The 19054-nt window shown below is 45.5% G+C and overlaps 1 protein-coding gene across 1 annotated transcript in view; it reads right to left on the bottom strand.

Annotated features, from left to right (window-relative positions):
- Positions 1 to 1651: 1651 nt before the first annotated feature.
- LOC124595780 (26S proteasome regulatory subunit 7) overlaps positions 1652 to 19054 on the bottom strand; it is a 53731-nt gene continuing 36328 nt past the window's right edge. The window contains exons 7-9 of the mRNA XM_047134666.1: positions 11266 to 11457; positions 2023 to 2218; positions 1652 to 1934 (exon numbers count right to left, since the gene is read on the bottom strand). Of these exons, the coding sequence (XP_046990622.1) occupies positions 1777 to 1934; positions 2023 to 2218; positions 11266 to 11457 (546 nt within the window). The 3' untranslated portion in view covers positions 1652 to 1776. The remainder of the gene's footprint in view (positions 1935 to 2022; positions 2219 to 11265; positions 11458 to 19054) is intronic.

The raw sequence follows: 19054 nt of genomic DNA, 5'->3' as shown, positions 1-19054 counted from the left end.
CTCCATTGTGCATTTGAATGATACTTTCTGACAAGGTAAGGCTTTTAAGAGTTCAAACATGACAGCAAGTAGCATCCGAACTTCCGCTGATAGTACTGCTCAAGAGGGCAATGCCTCCTGCCAGGACTTCTCATGAGTTTTATTCGACGTGTGCTGGAAAACACCTGCTATCATAGTAACATCACTTGTCATTAGGCCAGCATAGTTGGTCACAACCAAATGACTGAAGATGGATTACTGAAAGACAGACTCCACCTTCAGGCAGGACATCGCCGACTTCCACCAGATGCCAAGACGACAATGTGTGTAGATGTCACAACTTTCTTCCCCAATAAAGCAATCATTTAAATGAAGTTGCAAGGAAGGAGATGGTTGTGTTATATGACTCTGGTTTCTCCAAGTTAATGCTTTCTTTGCCTCTCTCCTCTTCAGAACTCGCTGACTACTCTAATCAGTTTCTTCATAAGCATTTTTCCAAACTAATTTTATGCAAGCTGTTCAGCTTTTGATGTCAGTGTTTAGTGGCGCCAAATTGTTGGCATAAAGAGCAGCACATGAGGCACATATGCAAGGCTTCACCTTAAGGCTGAAGAATCCTGCAACAATGTTGATTTGGGGGTACTTCTATGAAAATGTCAGAATGGAAATTGTTTTAATTTACCAATTAACACCTCAGCATTAATATACTTACCAATACCAACATCATTTCTAACGTTCAGGAAGCTGCGTAACTGTTACGAATCAGTACCACGAGCATGACCCACGTAAATAAGATAAAGTTCAGTAGTACAAAACATTTCAACATAACATCCTACTGTTATCACTGTACACACAGGACATGTATCACACAAAACTCATGTCAGTTAGAAATCTAGAAAAACTGCATACCTCAGTGAGACCTGAGTTTATCCCAGCATATCAGATAACTTACGAGAATGCAGCCAGTTGTGGACTACGTCACCCGGCTACATTCCTGTAATTTATTTGCACCTATCTCCCTTTTGCCAACATACCCAGTCACTGTTACGTACAGTACTTTGGTGATGTTGACGTTTCTCTCTATCATATGAGATCAATTACTGTTTCACTTGAAATTTTTCAATCTAGCCAAAATAAACACCACGAAGATGACACGTGGTCTTAAAACGAGAGCACTGGATGGCAGATAGTAAGTTTGGTCATGTAAATTTCCTGGCAGAACTTCAAATACTCTTGAAGACAGATCCTATGAGAATTTTGTTGCAATCAATGAGTACTTCACACAAACACTACAGCATACATAAGAGGTATTAAAGCACGGACAATAACACAATCAGCTTTGCTCAGTTTGGAAATGGAACAAAGAATACTCAAATACTGGTTCATATCACCTCATGAACAACTACATAATTCATTAACTCTAAAGCCACTGTTCACTCCACAGCATGGTGTAGGATGAATATCAATGTTGAAACTACAGTGACTATTACATTTCACAAAACGTATTTAAGGCTTCCAGATCTTGGTTCATTCCAGTTTTGATTTTTTTAGTGTTCATTATGTCAATCAGCCAATTTCCTCAAAAATTATAGAACTTACTCTCAGCCAAGTAGAGAGAAATGTGCACAGCAATTTCTGAACCTGTACATCAAATAAAAAAAATTAATGCAAATTTCTGAAGTATAAATTTGTATTTTTACACACATACACAGTACAATAACTTCAGAATTACAGATCATCATGTACATATTTGTCACAGTGACAATCACAATTTTTAAATTAAGTCTGAAAATAAATTTAATTATATGTCATATATCTTGGAGTTGCTGAGAATTTTGCATATGATTTTATAACTTTATTTACAGCCTCTAGAAAATCTTTCTCAGTTGCAACTTTTCTTCTTGCTCGGATTGCAAACATTCCAGCTTCTGTGCACACAGATCGTATTTCAGCACCTGAAAACAAACGAGGAAAATTACTTGAGTTAGACACTTCGTTTTCAATAACAGCTTTATAAAATTTCTGTCAAATGAATTTACACACCTGTGCTGTTTGGACAGAGTCGAGCAAGTAGTTCAAAACGAATATCTCTCTCAACACTCATAGAACGAGCATGTATCTTGAATATGTGTGTCCGTCCTTCCAAGTCTGGCAAGCCAAACTCCACTTTTCTGTCCAATCTACCTGGTCGCATGAGTGCTGGATCCAGAGTGTCTGGTCTGTTCGTGGCCATTAGAACCTAAAATATACTGTATCTTAGTGTGATACTATAAAGGAAAACTAGTAATAATTATACGTATAACCAACCACTTATGCCTAGAAAATTCCAAGTGACCTTGCAACAAAAAAAAGAGGCTTTCAATGTTACTTCAAAATAAGGTGTTATTGCGACAACTGAACAGAAAAGAGAGGAAAAGGGAACTATGAACATAGCATATTGTGTTGGATAGCATTAAGTCCTGTAGTAAGGGGATAAATCTAGCATATTACACCAGGAGCATAATCTTTTCATTTTCCTAGAATTATCAATTCCTGAGAAAGAATTCAGTGTTGAAAGTGTAACTTCTATCAGCCTAAGCATTCCATTACTAAATTTAAAGTACAGTTGTTCTGGGTGAAAATACACTTTCTGTGTTAAGTGACAGTATTCTTTCGCTTGGTACTGTAAAACTTAGCAATTCTTTGAATGGTTAAGGTTTTATACACCGGTGTAGAACTTCCCGGCACTTTAGAAAACTAATTCCAGAAGAAAAAGAGAAAAGCTTTTTGGAAAGATCTTTGATGTGCAGCAACATGTACGTGGCATATTTTCATATTATGATACGACCATACTTTTTTATTACGAAAGTATATATTCGAATTCAACCAAACACAGCATGTTAATTTCTGAAGCACTGAAATGAAAACTGCGAGGCGCCTTTTTTTCTTTTTTGTGGTTTTAGGGCGCACAACTTCAACAGTCATTAGCGCCCAAACTACGTTAAGAATGCACCGCGAGGCACAAGTTTAAAACAGCAACGAAGCGGAAAACACGATAAAAGACAGACTGACAGGCATAGGATTAAAAAAAGAAAACAGCATAATCAAATGTCCTTAGAGAGGGTCGTCAAATTGATAAAATGAAGAACGCGAGCAGCTGCTCGTGGGTCATCCGCTAAAATGGCTTCTAGAGGACATGGCAGGCCAAGATCAAGACGCAGTGTGTTAAAATCCGGACAGGACGTTAAAATGTGGCGGACCGTCAGCAATTGCCCACATGGGCAGAACGGCGCCGGTGCAGCCGTCAGCAGATGGCGATGGCTGAACTGGCAGTGTCCAATTCGTAACCGGGCCAAAACTACCTCCTCCCACCGAGAAGGGCGTGAGGAGGACGTACAAGCCACGGGAAGAGGTTTCAAGGCCCGAAGCTTGTTGTCTGTAAGTGCAGCCCAATCGGCATGCCACAGCGATAAAATGCGCCGACAAATGACCCTGCTACAATCTGACGAAGGGACACAACAAGAAGCTGTCCGAGGCTGGAGGACCGCAGCCTTGGCCACGGCATCTGCAGCTTCGTTCCCAGGGATACCGACATGGCCAGGAACCCACATAAAGCTAACCGGAGAACCGACGTCCACCAGCTGCTGAAGAGAGCGTTGGATCCGGTGCACGAAAGGGTGAACCGGATACGGATCACTGAGGCTCTGGATAGCGCTCAGGGAATCGGAGCAGATGACATATGCAGAATGTCGGTGGCGGCAGATGTAAAGAACAGCCTGGTAGAGGGCAAAGAGCTCAGCTGTGAAGACCGAACAATGGCCATGGAGCCGGTATTTGAAACTTTGTGCCCCGACAATAAAAGAACACCCGACCCCGTCATTGGTCTTAGAGCCATCTGTATAAATGAAGGTCATATTAATGAACTTCGAACGAAGTTCGACAAAACGGGAGTGGTAGACTGAACCGGGGGTAACCTCCTTCGGGAGCGAGCAGAGGTCAAGGTGAACGCGAACCTGAGCCTGGAGCCAAGGTGGCGTGTGGCTCTCGCCCACTCGAAAGGTTGCAGGGAGTGAAAAATCGAGGTGTTGCAGGAGGCGACGAAAGCGAACTCCAGGGGGTAGCAGGGCAGAGACATACAACCCGTATTGACGGTCGAGAGAGTCGTCAAAAAAGGAACGATAAGACGGGTGGTCGGGCATTGCCAGTAGCCGACAGGCATACCGACAAAGCAGTATATCGCGCCGGTAGGTGAGTGGCAACTCACCAGCGTCAGCATGAAGACTCTCGACAGGACTAGTATAAAACGCTCCGATCGCAAGTCGTAAACCCCGATGTTGTATGGAGTTGAGGCGGCGTAAGATGGATGGCCGTGCAGAGGAGTATACGAAGCTCCCATAATCCAGCTTGGAGCGGACGATCGACCGATATAGGCGAAGTAGGACGGTTCGATCCGCTCCCCACGACATACCGCTGAGAACAGGGAGGACATTTAGAGAACGGGTACAACGGGCAGCCAAATATGACACATGTGGAGACCAACTAAGTTTCCTGTCAAATGTAAGACCTAAAAATTTTGTTGTCTCCACGAATGGGAGAGCAACGGGATCGAGTCGTAAGGACGGTGGGAGAAACTCTTTGTAGCACCAGAAGTTAATACAGACCGTCTTCTCGGCAGAAAAACGGAAGCCATTGGCGACACTCCAGGAGTAAAGACGGTCAAGAGAACGCTGAAGACAGCGCTCCAGGAAACATGTACGCTGCGCGCTGCAATAGATGGTAAAATCGCCCACGAAAAGGGAGCCTGATACATCAGCTGGGAGGCAATCCATTATTGGATTGATCGCTATGGCGAAGAGAGCGACGCTCAAAACTGAGCCCTGTGGCACCCCATTCTCCTGGCGAAAGGTGTCTGACAGGACAGAACCCACACCTACCCTGAACTGTCGATCCATTAAAAAGGAACGAATAAAAAGAGGGAGGCGACCGCGAAGGCCCCATGTATGCATGGTGCGGAGAATGCCCACCCTCCAACAGGTGTCGTAAGCCTTCTCCAAATCAAAGAACACAGCCGCGGTCGGGCGCTTCCGCAAGAAGTTATTCATAATGAAGGTCGACAAGGTAACCAGATGGTCAACAGCAGAGCGGCGCCTACGAAATCCACATTGTACATTGGTAAGTAGGCGTCGAGACTCGAGCAGCCAAACCAATCGAGAGTTAACCATTCGCTCCATCACTTTACAGACACAGCTGGTAAGCGAGATGGGTCGATAACTGGAAGGCAAGTGCTTGTCCTTCCCCGGCTTAGGAATCGGGACAACAATAGACTCGCGCCAGCATGCGGGAACATGTCCCTCAATCCAGATGCGATTGTAAGTACGAAGAAGAAAACCTTTACCCGCAGGAGAAAGGTTCTTCAGCATCTGAATATGAATAGAATCAGGCCCTGGAGCGGAGGACCGTGATCGGCCAAGTGCGTTTTCGAGTTCCCGCATGGTGAATGGGGCATTATAACTTTCACGATTCGAGGAGCGGAAGTTAGGTGGCCTAGCCTCCTCTGCCTGTTTGCGGGGGAGGAAGGCAGGGTGGTAATGAGCGGAGCTCGAAACCTCTGCGAAAAAGCGGCCGAAGGCATTGGAGACAGCCTCAGGGGCCACAACGATATCATTCACGACCGTCAAGCCAGAAACTGGTGAGTGGACCTTAGTGCCAGATAGCCGGCGCAGGCTACCCCAGACAACAGAAGAAGGAGTAAATCTGTTGAAGGTGCTTGTGAAAGCAGCCCAGCTGCACGTAATCGTTTATAATTGATACAATTCGCCACTGTAGGGTGGCGTTTAAAGGTGCGTAAAGCACGTCGACGAGCACGTAAAGCGTCTCTACATGCTGCGGTCCACCAGGGGACCGGTACGCGACGTGGAGAAGAAGTAGGGTGAGGGATGGAATATTCAGCAGCAGCGAGAATGACTTCCATGAGGTGTGCGACCTGACGATCGCAGCTTGTGAAGTTTTGATCCTGAAAGGTCGCCCTGGAAGAGAAGAGCCCCCAGTCTGCTTTGGAGATGGTCCAACTAGATGAGCACGGAGAGGGGGTATGCTGCAGGAGATGGATAACACACGGGAAGTGGTCGCTCGAATATGTATCAGAAAGTGCATACCACTCAAACCGGCGTGCAAGTTGGGGAGTACATATAGATAGGTGTAAATGGGAATAGGTGTGAGATGTGTCCGAAAGAAAAGTAGGGGCGCCAGTATTGAGGCAGACAAGATTGAGCTGGTTGAAAAGGTCTGCTAACAGGGAGCCCCTCGGGCAGGATGCTGGAGAGCCCCAAAGGGGATGATGGGCATTGAAGTCTCCAGTTAACAAAAATGGTGCAGGTAGCTGAGCAATAAGTTGCATCATGTCTGCCCTGGTAATGGCAGACGACGATGGAGTGTAAACGGTACAAATGGAAAATGTAAAAGTGGGGAGAGTAATGCGGATGGCAACTGCCTGCAGGCCGGTGTGCAACGTGATGGGATCGTAGTAAATATCATCCCGGACCAGCAACATAACCCCTCCATGAGCCGGGATACCTACCACAGGTAGGTCAAAACGCACAGAGGTGTAGTGTGCCAAGGCAATTTGATCGCATGGACGTAGCTTCGTTTCCTGGAGGGCTAAGACGAGCGGACGGTGCAAGTGGAGCAGCAACTTCAAGTCCTCTCGGTTGGAGCGAACGCTGCGAATATTCCAGTGAATAAGTGCCATCGTAAGAAGAAAAGGAAGATGAAAGAAGGGGTCACCTCGAAGGCCGCTGAGGGCCTGGCTTCGAGCGAGCACTGCCGCCGCTATCAGTAGGCGAACAGTCATCATCCATTGGGTCTATAGGTTCATCGGCCATCTTGAGAAGATGGCCGGGAGGGGGAGCTTCCTCCGCCGGTGAACGGCCAGATGTTCGGCTACCAGCGGTGCGGCCAGGCGAAACGGATGACGGCCTGGGGCGGCAACCGCTGGGTGGCGCAGGAGAAGAAATGCGCCGTGGCGGAGAGGGAGAACTGTGCTTCCTATGAGCCTTCTTGGAAGGACGTTTGGTGGAAGTACCGGTCGAAGGCTGGGAGGTCGAGGTACGTAGGAAGTCTGCACGGGACGGTTCCTTCTTGAAGGCCCGTGCATCTGACTTCGGGGTCTTCGTCTTAGCAGAAGCTGATGAAGGGGCTGGTGTCTGTGGGGTGATGGGAGGAAGAGGAGACGTCGACCGCGCGATCTTAGCACTGGCAGAACGGACGACCATGGTGCTGAAGGTCAGATCGCATGTCTGGGTTGCCACCTCCCTGGTAGTCCGAGGAGAGGCGAGGACAGTACTGTATTTCCCCGCTGGGAGCAGCGTGGGCTTCCTACTAGCCAATAGCTTGCGAGCAGCCGAGGTGGACACTTTCTCTTTGACGCGAATTTCTTGGATACAGCGTTCTTCCTTATAGACAGGACAGTCGCGGGAGGATGCGGCATGGTCACCCTGACAGTTCACACAACGAGGAGACTGAGGTGGACAGTCACCCTCATGGGCATCCCTGCCACAAGTGACACATTGGAACAAGACTGTCGAGTGTGATTGAAACGCTGACACTGGTAGCAGCGCGTAGGTGTCGGGACATAGGGGCGAACAGAAATAACCTCGTAGCCCGCCTTGATGCGCGATGGCAGCTTAACACTATCAAAGGTCAAGAAAAGTGTCCGGGTCGGTACAAGGTCATTGTTGACCTTTTTCATGACCCTATGGACAGCCGTCACGCCCTGCTCAGCGAGGAAAGATTGAATCTCCTCGTCAGTCAATCCGTCGAGGGACCTAGTATAGACCACACCAAGAGACGAATTCAAAGTTCGGTGAGCCTCCACCCGGACAGGGAACGTGTACAGGAGTGTGGCCCGAAGCAGTTTTTGTGCCTGAAAGGCGCTCTCAGTTTCTAGTAATAAGGTACCGTTATGCAACCTGGTACAAGATTTGACAGATCCGGCTACGGCATCTACGCCCTTCTGGATAATGAAAGAGTTGACAGAGGAAAAATCCTTTCCGTCCTCAGATCGAGAAATGACGAGGAACTGTGGGGGCAGGCGGTAGTACTTTTGTCACTGGTGGCTGGTCATGTTTCCGTTTTTGGGCAGAAGTCGAGAGAGATGGAGTGAAATCCATTGCGGAGGAATCCCCCATGATTGCCAGCGTCTCCGATGGCGCGCTCCTTCCTTGTGGGGACCCTCTCAGAAGGCACTCCCGCCTTAGGTGAATGTTTACACCTCAGGTCACACCTCCCGTGAAACAGACGGAGGGACCAATCGGCATGGTCAGAAGGTATCAGCTCAGGCAATCACCCCTCCCTGGGCCTGGCCTTTACCAGGGGGTACGTGCGTGCCTTACATGTCTACACAGGGCGGGGAATTACGCGTTACCCCGTCACCGGCTACGCGTGCGAACGCGTGGGTCGGCCTTCAGGCGCGCACAGGGAGGAAGGAAGAAGAGGAAAAAGAAGAGAGAGAGGGAGAGAGAGGACAGACTGTCTCAAACGCCGAGGTGGAGACCAGAGAAGGCAAGGAGAAGAAGGCAAGGAGAAGAAGGCAATGAGAAGGCAAGGAGAAGAAGGCAATGAGAAGGCAAGGAGAAGAAGGCAATGAGAAGGCAAGGAGAAGAAGGCAATGAGAAGGCAAGGAGAAGACAAGGGAAGGAGTAAGGAAGAAAGTGAGGTGGAGAAGAGCAAAGAAAGGAACCAACCAAAGGAAGGAAGAAACGAGAAGTGAAAAAGCAAAATGACCGCAAATAGAGGTCGTGGAACCGTCCGTCTCCGGACGCAGGCGCTAACTACCCCCTTGAGGGGGAGGGACCCCTTTTAGTCGCCTCTTACGACAGGCAGGAATACCTCGGGCCTATTCTAATCCCCGGACCCGCAGGGGCTGAGGCGCTTTTGTAAGCCAATCATAGCTCTTGTCACGTGATCTCGCCAGCCGATGATTACAGATATTCGGAGCGTAGGACACATGATTAGTCAATCAATAGCAATATAACTGTTAAGTAGCGCGATCACACAAGTAGGAGAACATAATAGTTTAAATTAACACACATGGTGTAGCTACAAGAAAAGCTAAGCTTTCATATATAATATTGGTCTTTTTTGAGTGTGTTAAGCTTTAAGATACATCACACAAAAGTGCCCGTAAAATTTTAAATCATACATAATTGTTTGGCCTTCTGGGGTCGAAATTTTACGTGGTTGACTCTCAAAGTGTTAAGCTTTAAATGAGAGTCAAACACTCTGCAATTTCATATATCTGAAGTACATTCTCAGATGTAACATAATTCATCCCCTGTAAAATGAAATTTACTTTTTAAGTAACATTTTTCAAAGCACCATTCGCAATATTTTCCTGCGACCTGTTAGAATTCATTTCGACAGACGTCAGGGCACGCCAGACTGGCGTCACTGTGCATGCACAGCTACAATGATGTAGGAAGCCCGTATGTAGCATTAAGAGATCTTACATCATGTCAAACAAAACAGGATATCAGAGGCTACTCCAAGAGCATCGGAATTTCATAAACCACACTAAAATGCATAATTCGTATGTCCAGATTCCCAACCTGATATTAAGCTTTTCAGTGCGGTTTTCGGGATGCAAATTTTCTTGGAGTACCAGTACCGTAGTATCTCATGTTTTGTTCTTTATTATGGCATAAAGCAATACGTACCAGATGATGAAAACGTGCTCTTGATATTCAGCAAACTGTTTAAAATAGCCAATTGTGTGGGATGAAACATTTCACTACAAATAAATTGACTGCCTCTGTGGAAAAGATTAATAAAAGCCAAATTTCTTTAGCAAATCGACAAAAATAATTTCATTGTTTTGCAAGGGTCTTAATGCTTGAATACCAAAACTGTGGAAATAAAATAAGATCATAAAACTGAAACTAATAACACATTTCAGCTTTCTGTAATTATGTGAATGTATTTTAATTGACTTAATAGCTTCCGGCCACAGAAATTAGTTTTTTTTTTGCTGTAAGCAAAAACATGGGTCACATGGAGACTACCGCCCTCCACAGTAAAACTCAGACTATCTTGCAGGCAGGAATCTGGCAGTTTGGGCATGCCACAAAATTTTCCCAAGTAGCATCTGGCTGCTTGTTGCAACTGCTGATACAGCTAACAGCTACAATTCAAGTAGCCAGAAGAGGGAGAAGATACTGCTCATACCTGACTCAACTGCTCATCACAAGCCAGCTGACAACTGTTCAAATGAACCTAATGCAAACAGTTGTGACATAACGCCCATCGGAAGCAGTTTGTTGTTATGAAGTATTGCATAGTCTTCGTCACAAAGCCTTTGACACATTTTGCTGTTGGCACTGTGTTTTGTTGTTGTAAATGGCACATTTCCTTTGCAACTTTTATTTTCATATTTTTCTCATTTATGTTTTATTGCAGCAGTATTATTCTGCAGTAGCGGGATATAGTAACATTCTTTGTTACAGTATCAGTTTTTACCAGTCAGAATTACAAAAATTTAACTGAAAACAAAAACAATGAAAAATTCCCAGAATTCTAACAAATTTCCAGGTTTTTACCAGATTTCCTGGAGCATATACACCCTGTGTCTAGTAATGGCATGCATTCCCATCATAGACTGCCTACTGACATGCTTCTGGTTTTAACTTAACTAAGTAAAAGATGTCAGAAAACAACCCAGAGAGGTTTTTGAACGATGGAAAGTGCAGGACGGAACAACAATAATATATGAATAGGGTAGACTGCTGCTCACCATACAGAGGGGAATTGGAATCACAGACAGGTGCAACAAAAAGACTGCTATACATTTAAGCTTTCAGCCAAAAGGTTTTCTTCTAAAGTCGACACACGACCCACCCACCCACCCATTAACGCAGTTCTGTATGGTGAGTAACACTCTATTCCTTTCATAATAATGTTAATTACTGCTATTGTTGTCGTTTCCATTTGGATTACAGTGTACACCCCCCCTTAAAACTAATTAACTAACTCAAAAACAGGGTGTAATGATGCAGTGCATTAAAGGAACGTAATTGAGGAATTAAAATGAAAAAAAATCTACAATAAAATGTCATTATCTCAAAACTCTGAAGAAGAAAACTCTGCTTCTGGTAGTCTAACACCAAATATTCTTCACTACTGCTGTCACTAACTACAACTCTGTATTTGGGAAGCAGAACTCTCTTACCTACCTTTGCATCATTTGTGACCTCTCTGTTTACTCCCACTTTGTTATAGTCCAAAAAGCTGCCCAAGACATTATGCTGTACTTACTTTAATGTTACCCCTAGGATCAAAACCATCCAACTGATTTATAAGTTCCAACATAGTTCTCTGGACTTCATTATCACCACCGGCACCATCATCAAAACGTGCTCCTCCAATAGCATCAATTTCATCAAAAAATATAAGACAAGCCTTTTTGCTGCGTGCCATTTCAAACAGTTCTCGAACCATTCTTGCTCCCTATAAAAACAAATGATAACAGTGATATCAAATTTGAATGGCTGTTATTGACTGAAAATTTTAATAAAATTCACTGTTCAAGTTACAGCAGCTACACTGTGCCTCTTTCTAACTTGTTATGAAAACAGTGAAACAGGTGATAAAATCCCTGTCAATAAAACATAGTGACACAGGAAACTGTACTTGAAAATTATTAGCTGGTGAGAAAACACTGAACACTAAAAAGGTAATTCTGTTTACAAGGACAACTTTAACCTACATAAAAAATGCAAAACTTTCCCCCACAAAACGCCAGTACACTGATCATAATCTTAATTAACACCTGAAATTAGTACTACTCACACCTTTTTGATAATTCCTGAGCTCAAATCACTCCACACCAAATGGTGTGTGTGTGTGTGTGTGTGTGTGTGTGTGTGTGAGAGAGAGAGAGAGAGAGAGAGAGAGAGAGAGAGAGAGAGAGAGAGAGAGAGAGAGAGAGAGAGAGAGAGAGAGGGGGGGGGGGGGGGTAAGGTTTTGAAAGAGGGAATGGGATGGTAAGGGAAGAGAAGTATTCAACAGCTATGTTAGAAATATTATTGCTGAAAGTCTGAGACAAATGTGTTTGAAATGCATAACATTTAGAAAGTATACAAATTCAGTTAAGTGTTGAATGCCCCATCCCCAATACTGCCGTCACTCTATTCAACTCCAAAAACATTTTTTATTTTTATTTTTGGGAGCTGAAATTAAGTCACATCCTTAACCACGCCCACGAACGAAGTGCCCCCTGGAACAAGTTTTACTCCCCTTTGGCATCGGTTTAACTTACTGTTTGTTATCACATTCATTCTGACAAAGACACTGACAAAAATTTTAAAAATAATAAATTCAACTATTTTTTATGTGCATGCAGCAATGCATCTGCATTCCACCTGTCAATGTTTCAACAGCTCTTACGCAGATGTTTCTGTTCCTGCTGCTCATATTTTTAATGGAATGAAAGTACTGAAATGAGACTGCAGTATGAGACCCAGTTTCTCCCAGCACATACAATGTTCAAATAACTTATAGGAATGCAACCTGGTGATGTCCACAATCGCCAATATTTTGACAGGAACACACACTGGCATTTTCATGGCAAAAATTCACAGGGACGCTTATGAAGAAGTGTTAATGCCTATTCTCCATAGTCAATGGGCCACACCACGGATAATCTGCAAACCAAACAAAAACTTGAAACTGTGCTGAATTCAAAGTAATGATCAACGCACAAAGAAACTTATTCTCTACCAGCCCCAAAAGAACTATCAAAATCAGATCATGGCACCTCGCTCAACAGAATAAAACTGATCTCACAGAAGCATATATTCAAATGCTCTTACCATATGAACTGTGCCGTCATAATCACTTACTCTTTAAAATATCTTTAGTCCCTGCCATATTAGAGCATTTTGTGGTTCAGGGCATTCCCCATTGCTCCACACCCTAACTATATTTTGGTCACAGGTGCTAATCCAGAGAATCACCTCCATAACCTCAAGATTTTGTTTTAGAGACTGGCAACAGGAGGACTACTTTGCAACATGCGTACGTGTTCTTTTATGCAGCCTTCCTTGGCATAGTATTTGCAGTGTGTGTTACACAAAGCACTAGGCAATGTTCTTCAGACATGCACGCATATCTGCAGGAACACACACTTTCGTGATTAATAGCTGTATGAAACGCATTCACAATTGGAAATACAATTACACTCCAGCTGCACAACTGATCAGCAACAACGAAAATTATCCCTGGACTGGAACTCAAAGCCAGATTTCCCACTTATCAACAGTGGTCATCTCTATCACTTGAGCTACCCAAGCACACCTCAAGGTCTACCCAAACTTTGATACATACTGGGTGCATGTCCCACACACACACACACACACACACACACACACACACACAGTTGCTGTGATTCCCAAACAGGGCAATACTTTCGCTGTTATAGTCAAGCCTTTGTCTAGGCATGAATCATTTCCATCTTCCCTTAAACATTTCACAAAGCCACAAGCGTCACCAAGAACCCAGTGCTACATCATCCTGTTCACAGTACAATACGGGTGGTCGGACACACCTCCCGAGCCAAATTTCATCCTTGTTGCCCACATTTGCATCAACTACACCAAAATCAAGGGGTTCTGTTGAGGGTCTCAGAATGAGTGCTACAACTACTGCATACTGCCCATCAGGACTTTAGCTGATGGAAAGTTTCATACAAGATGTTTGCTGACCAAATACTGAATGGGTCTGCCATTATTCAGCCTGTCATGTCATTATGCTGTACCTTTCAAGTGATTCTCTCCCTGGCCTGACACTGCAGAACCTTGGAAGCACATCCACTTAGATTTTGATATTTCATTTTTGGGTTCCATGTTGCTGGACCATGCACCACCTGTGTCTTCTTGTCCAGCAGTTTCTGCTTTGTGCAGAGGAGACAGGGGGGCGGGGAATGTAATGGTGCCACTGGACGCTGCTATACGCAATCATGATGCGAGCAGCCAAGTCTGCACTGCCCAGGTGTTGTTATCCGATCTCTCTCTCTTCTTGTCTCCTGTTTCTTCACCCATACTGTATTTGACCGTATTTGTTCCTACCTACTCCTCAACCACAGATCCTCTTCTCACTCTACATGCACACCACTGTCTTTAACATTGCCAACCTAACGCCAACTACACTGCAACTTTGAGTTATTTTTCAGTTTTACACTATCTTTTCACCTATTTTCATATTTAATACAGTTTTATATTTTTATCTGTTGTCTGCATATTTGTTATGGGCAGCAAACTGATATCTTGTGCTGCAAATTCCAGCTTCTACATTGCACAACGTTAATTGCATTGACTTTCCCTCCTTTGGATATAGTCCACATTCTCACCTCTGTCATATTAACAAATCTCAATCACAACTACTTCTTTCAAAAATGATCATTTACTTATTACAGTGTTTTTCAATTTCTACTTTCTGTCCTCCACATTTTTTCCTCCTCAGATTCACCATACCATGAGATTTAGAGCATTCACTTTCACTAGCACCTTCACAAAATCCAACACCCAAATTTCTTCTGAAATTCTGAGTAGCCCTGAATACCTCTCAATGGGCTTAACTTAAAAATTGCCATCTCTTGGATCTCCCTTCTTTTCAATTTCCTCAGTCTCTAACCTTCACCACTCAGGTGCTATGTAATTAAAACACCCAGACACCTCTCCTTAACCTACATCTGCTCTTTTGATAAAATCCTTTTGTTGTTCCAGATTAATTTTCTATATCCTATTTAATTTTCTACAGCCAATCTCCAAGACAGACCCATGCAATCCAATAGCTGTAACATTATACTAAACACCATCTGACAAAGCTATAAAACCTATACATACATTCTATTTCCACTTAATAACACAAATTTTGATGCCCTATTCTACCTCAAACAACTCTATAAACTGCTTCAACTTCACATAAAAAACAATGCTCTCATACACACTTGCTAGACTTTCAACACTACTTTCCAACTATCATTTAAAAACCTGGCCCCTAAAGAAGCCTAAGTGCTCTCTCAGGACCTTATATTCAGCCACAAACACAGGCTTTGTCATTCTGGATTTGTCAAGGGCTCGTTTCCAATGCCTCTTTATCCGTTACTAGCCTTTCCCCAGCATCTTCGCTCACATAAACATACAAAACATATATTGCACACATCTCCTACTGCCACACTGTGTCCAGCTCTTGTGCCCTGTCTCTGTCCACCTAATCTCCATACCCTCTCTGTCTCTCCATATCATTATCCTCCCTCTTAGTCCATTTCTGTTGCCCTGTCTCTTTGAACATATTTTCCTCCCCTTCCCTCTGTCCATATCTTTTTCCCTTCCCTCTCTGCTTATCCTCCTGGGCCCTCTTGTTCTCTATACATCTGAAACTTTCCCCAGATGCCCATCCACAGATATATCCCCTGCAAAATACGTCTATAAAGCAGGCCACTACAACTGCCACAACATGTCAGGGGCTTGAAAACTGTTTCTTGCTTCTGAAACCAGGGCTGCATTGCAAAGCAGATCAGTAAGATAGGCCAATACTGTGCCCACACAGTATGGTTGGTTGGTTGGAGAAGGGACCAAACTACACAGTCATCAGTGCCTCCAACCTGAGATTAAGTAAAACCGATAAAATCCCGCATTAAAAGAGGGAACTACAACATCCATAAAGTGATAAACTATTGACAGGGAAGGAAGGAAAAGGACAGAAGACAAGGCGAGGGAAAGAAAGTGACTAATGACAGGAGCATGAAGGAAGAAGCAAAGGAGACAGTGATGCTCAGGGCATAACAGACCCCATGAGGAAACGAGTGGGAAGGCAGAGGGCCAGGGTGAACCATCAAGCCCAGCTGAAGTCAATCCAGTCGGGGTGAAGGGGGGGAGCACGAAAGGCTGCCATCCCCTTCACTCACCGATAAGGTGGAAGGCCCCTCCCTTAAATAAAGTGATAAAAACCTCCATCATGAATAAAACGTAAAACGAGATCTGCCACTGAGGCATCGTCAGCCAACACCAGGGGGAGAGATTCTGGAAAGCTAAAAGTCCGTCGTAGGATGGCTAAGTTGGGGCAGTCCAATAAGAGGTGAGCCACAGTCAACATCGATCCACAACGACAGAGAGGGTGGTCCTCACGACGGAGGATATAACCGTGAGCCAAAAAAGTATGGCTGATGTGGAGGCGGCAGAGAATGACAGAGGCCTTACGAGAGGCTCGTAAGGAGGACCGCCATGGAGTTGCAGTATCCTTAATTACCCTGAGCTTGTTCGGCGAAGAAAGAGTGCTCCATTCTGCATCCCAAAGGCCCAAAACCTGACGACGTAATGCCGAGCGAAGGTCTATTTTTGGAATGTCAATAGTGAGAGAGGGCCTGGTAGTAGCTAACTTAACCAGTTGATCAGCAAGTTCATTGCCAGGAATCTCAACATGGCCTGGGGTCCAAATGAAAACCACTGTGCATCCACGTTGAGCGAAGAGAGAAAGGGAGTCCTGGACAGCGATGACCAACGGGTGGTGAGGGAAGCACTGGCCGATAGCGTGCAAACCGCTCGATGAGTCACTCCAGGTAGTGAAGGATAGTCCTGAGGAGGAGTGGATATGGTCCAGTGTGCGCAAGATGGCTACCAATTCTGCAGTAAAAACACTACAGCCATCTGGCAAGGAGTGAAGTTCCGTGTGTCGCGAATAGGTGTAAGCAAAACCAGTGCGTCCAGCAGCCATGGAGCCATCAGTATAGATCACTTCTGCACCCTGAAAGGAACTGAGGAGACAGGAGAACTGGTGGCGAAGAACAATCTGAGGAACAGAATCCTTTGAATCAATTGAGAGATCAAGACAGAGTTGCAGCCGAGAGACGCACCATGGAGGGGTACGTGTGTGAGCGGAGAAGAGAGGTGGTAAAGGCAATTGCTGGAGCTCAGAAAAGAGCGACTGAATGTGGACAGCCATGGTAAGCCCACATCGTGGTGGCTGGTGTGGCAGGGTGAGCTCCGTGTCTGGATAGAGAAGACCATAATTTGGGTGCTTTGGGGTGCAGCGAATGCGGAGCACGTAAGATATCAGCTGTTGCTGGCGCAAAACTGGTGCCTCTGCAAGAAGGCTAGGTACGGAGCTAGTCCAGAAGGCACCAGTTTGCAAGTCGGAGCTGACAGAGGTGGAACCCTGTGGAACCCCATTTTCTTGCCGATGGGGAGAGCTGTAGGAGGAGCCAACCTGGACCCAAAAAGAGCAATAAGAAAGAAAATTACAGATAAAAATGGGCAGAGCCCCACGAAGGCCCTATTCGTGAAGGGTGGTGAGGATGTGGTGGCACCAGGTGGTGTCATAGGGCTTATGCAGCTCAAAGAAGACTGCAAAGAGGTGTAGCCGATGGGCAAATGCTGACTAGATAGCAGAGTCTAGGTGCACCAAGTTACCCACCATAGAGCGGCCACAGGGAAAACCACTTTGAGTCGATGACATACGGTTGCGGGATTCAAGGATCCAAAACAGCCGCCGACTCACCATGCATTCAAGGAGCTTGCAGAGGGTGTTAGTAAGGCTAATTGGATAGCAGCTATCCAACAGAAGAGCTAACTTCCCTGGCTTCAACACCGGAACAACAATGCTTTTCTGCCACTGGGTAGGAAATACTCCCTCACCCCACAGACAGTTGAAGAGTGACAAGATACGACGGTGGCCAGCCACCAATAAGTGTTGGAGCATTTGGTTATGTATCCGATCCAGTCCAGGAGCCACATCCGGACAAAGGGCGAGGGTGCTGGCAAAATCCCACTCGCTAAATGGGGCATTATATGGTTCTGAGCAGCAGGAAACAGAAGAAAAAGGCAGTCGTTGTGAACGCTCTTTCAGGAGAAGGAACGTGGGGGTATACTGAGCCGATGCCGAAGCTTGAGCAACGTGTTGAGCAAAATTTTATGCCACAAAGTCCAGATTGGTAACACCACCACCATGTACGGAAATTCCTGCAACCCCGGTGGGACTACGGCGGAGTTTCGCCCAGACTTGCGAAGAGAGGGTGTGGGGTCCTATGACAGCTACGTATCATTCCCAGCAAATCCGTTTCTGAAATCTGATTAGGTAGCGGGCCTGGGTGCGGAGTCATTTAAAGACCAGAAGAAGAGCAGTAGAAGGGTGCTGCTTGAAGTGTTGAAGCGCACGGTGGCGGTCTTTTATGGCTGCAGTCCACTAAGGGACTACCTGCCGGCAGGAGAAACGTGAAGAAGAACTGAAAGGATGGAGGCAGTCAAGGTCTGAGTAGATTCATCAACACTGTCGTGTGGCAATACGGGGAGTGGGGAGTAGAGGAGAAGGCACCCCAATCAGCCATAGATAGGGCCCACCTGGGAGGGTGACAGTGAGACACACTGAAAGAAGATCAAAACAATCGGGTAATGGTCGCTGTCACAGAAGTCATCATGGACACCCCACTCAGTGTGTGGGAGCGCCTGTGTTTAGTAAACAGAGGTCAAGCCCTGCCAGAACAGCTTCAACTGTCTTGCCCAGGGCAGTAGTCGTATGACTACCCCAAAGAGGGTTGTGGGCATTAAAGTCCCCTAATAACAGGAAGGGAGAAGGGAGTTGTTGAAGAAGGGTGGTGAGGGCATGGGATGTGGGCGGCCTGTCAGGTGGGAGGTAAAGATTACAGATTGTGACTGGAGTGGCCAGTTGGACCCTGACAGCAATGGCTTCCAGAGTGGTACGGAGGGGAACCCATTTACTAACAATGTCCTTGCAGACTAAGGTGCAAACACCACCAGAAACCCGCAAGGGGCCAATTCGGTTATGACAAAAAAAAAAAAAAATTCAAATGTGTGTGAAATCTTATGGGACTTAACTGCTAAGGTCATCAGTCCCTAAGCTTACACACTACTTAACCTAAATTATCCTAAGGACAAACACACACAGCCATGCCCGAGGGAGAACTCGAACCTCCGCTGGGACCAGCCGCAAAGTCCATGACTGCAACGCCTTAGAGCGCTCGACTAATCCCGCGCGGCTCGGTTCTGACAGAAAGCGTGGAACCCACAGAGGATCAGTGAGTAAGAATTGA

The sequence above is a fragment of the Schistocerca americana genome, chromosome 2, assembly GCF_021461395.2.
Source record: "Schistocerca americana isolate TAMUIC-IGC-003095 chromosome 2, iqSchAmer2.1, whole genome shotgun sequence".
NCBI classification, from domain to species: domain Eukaryota; kingdom Metazoa; phylum Arthropoda; class Insecta; order Orthoptera; family Acrididae; genus Schistocerca; species Schistocerca americana.
Note: the sequence above shows the minus strand (reverse complement) of the source record. Positions and strands in the feature narration are given on the sequence as shown.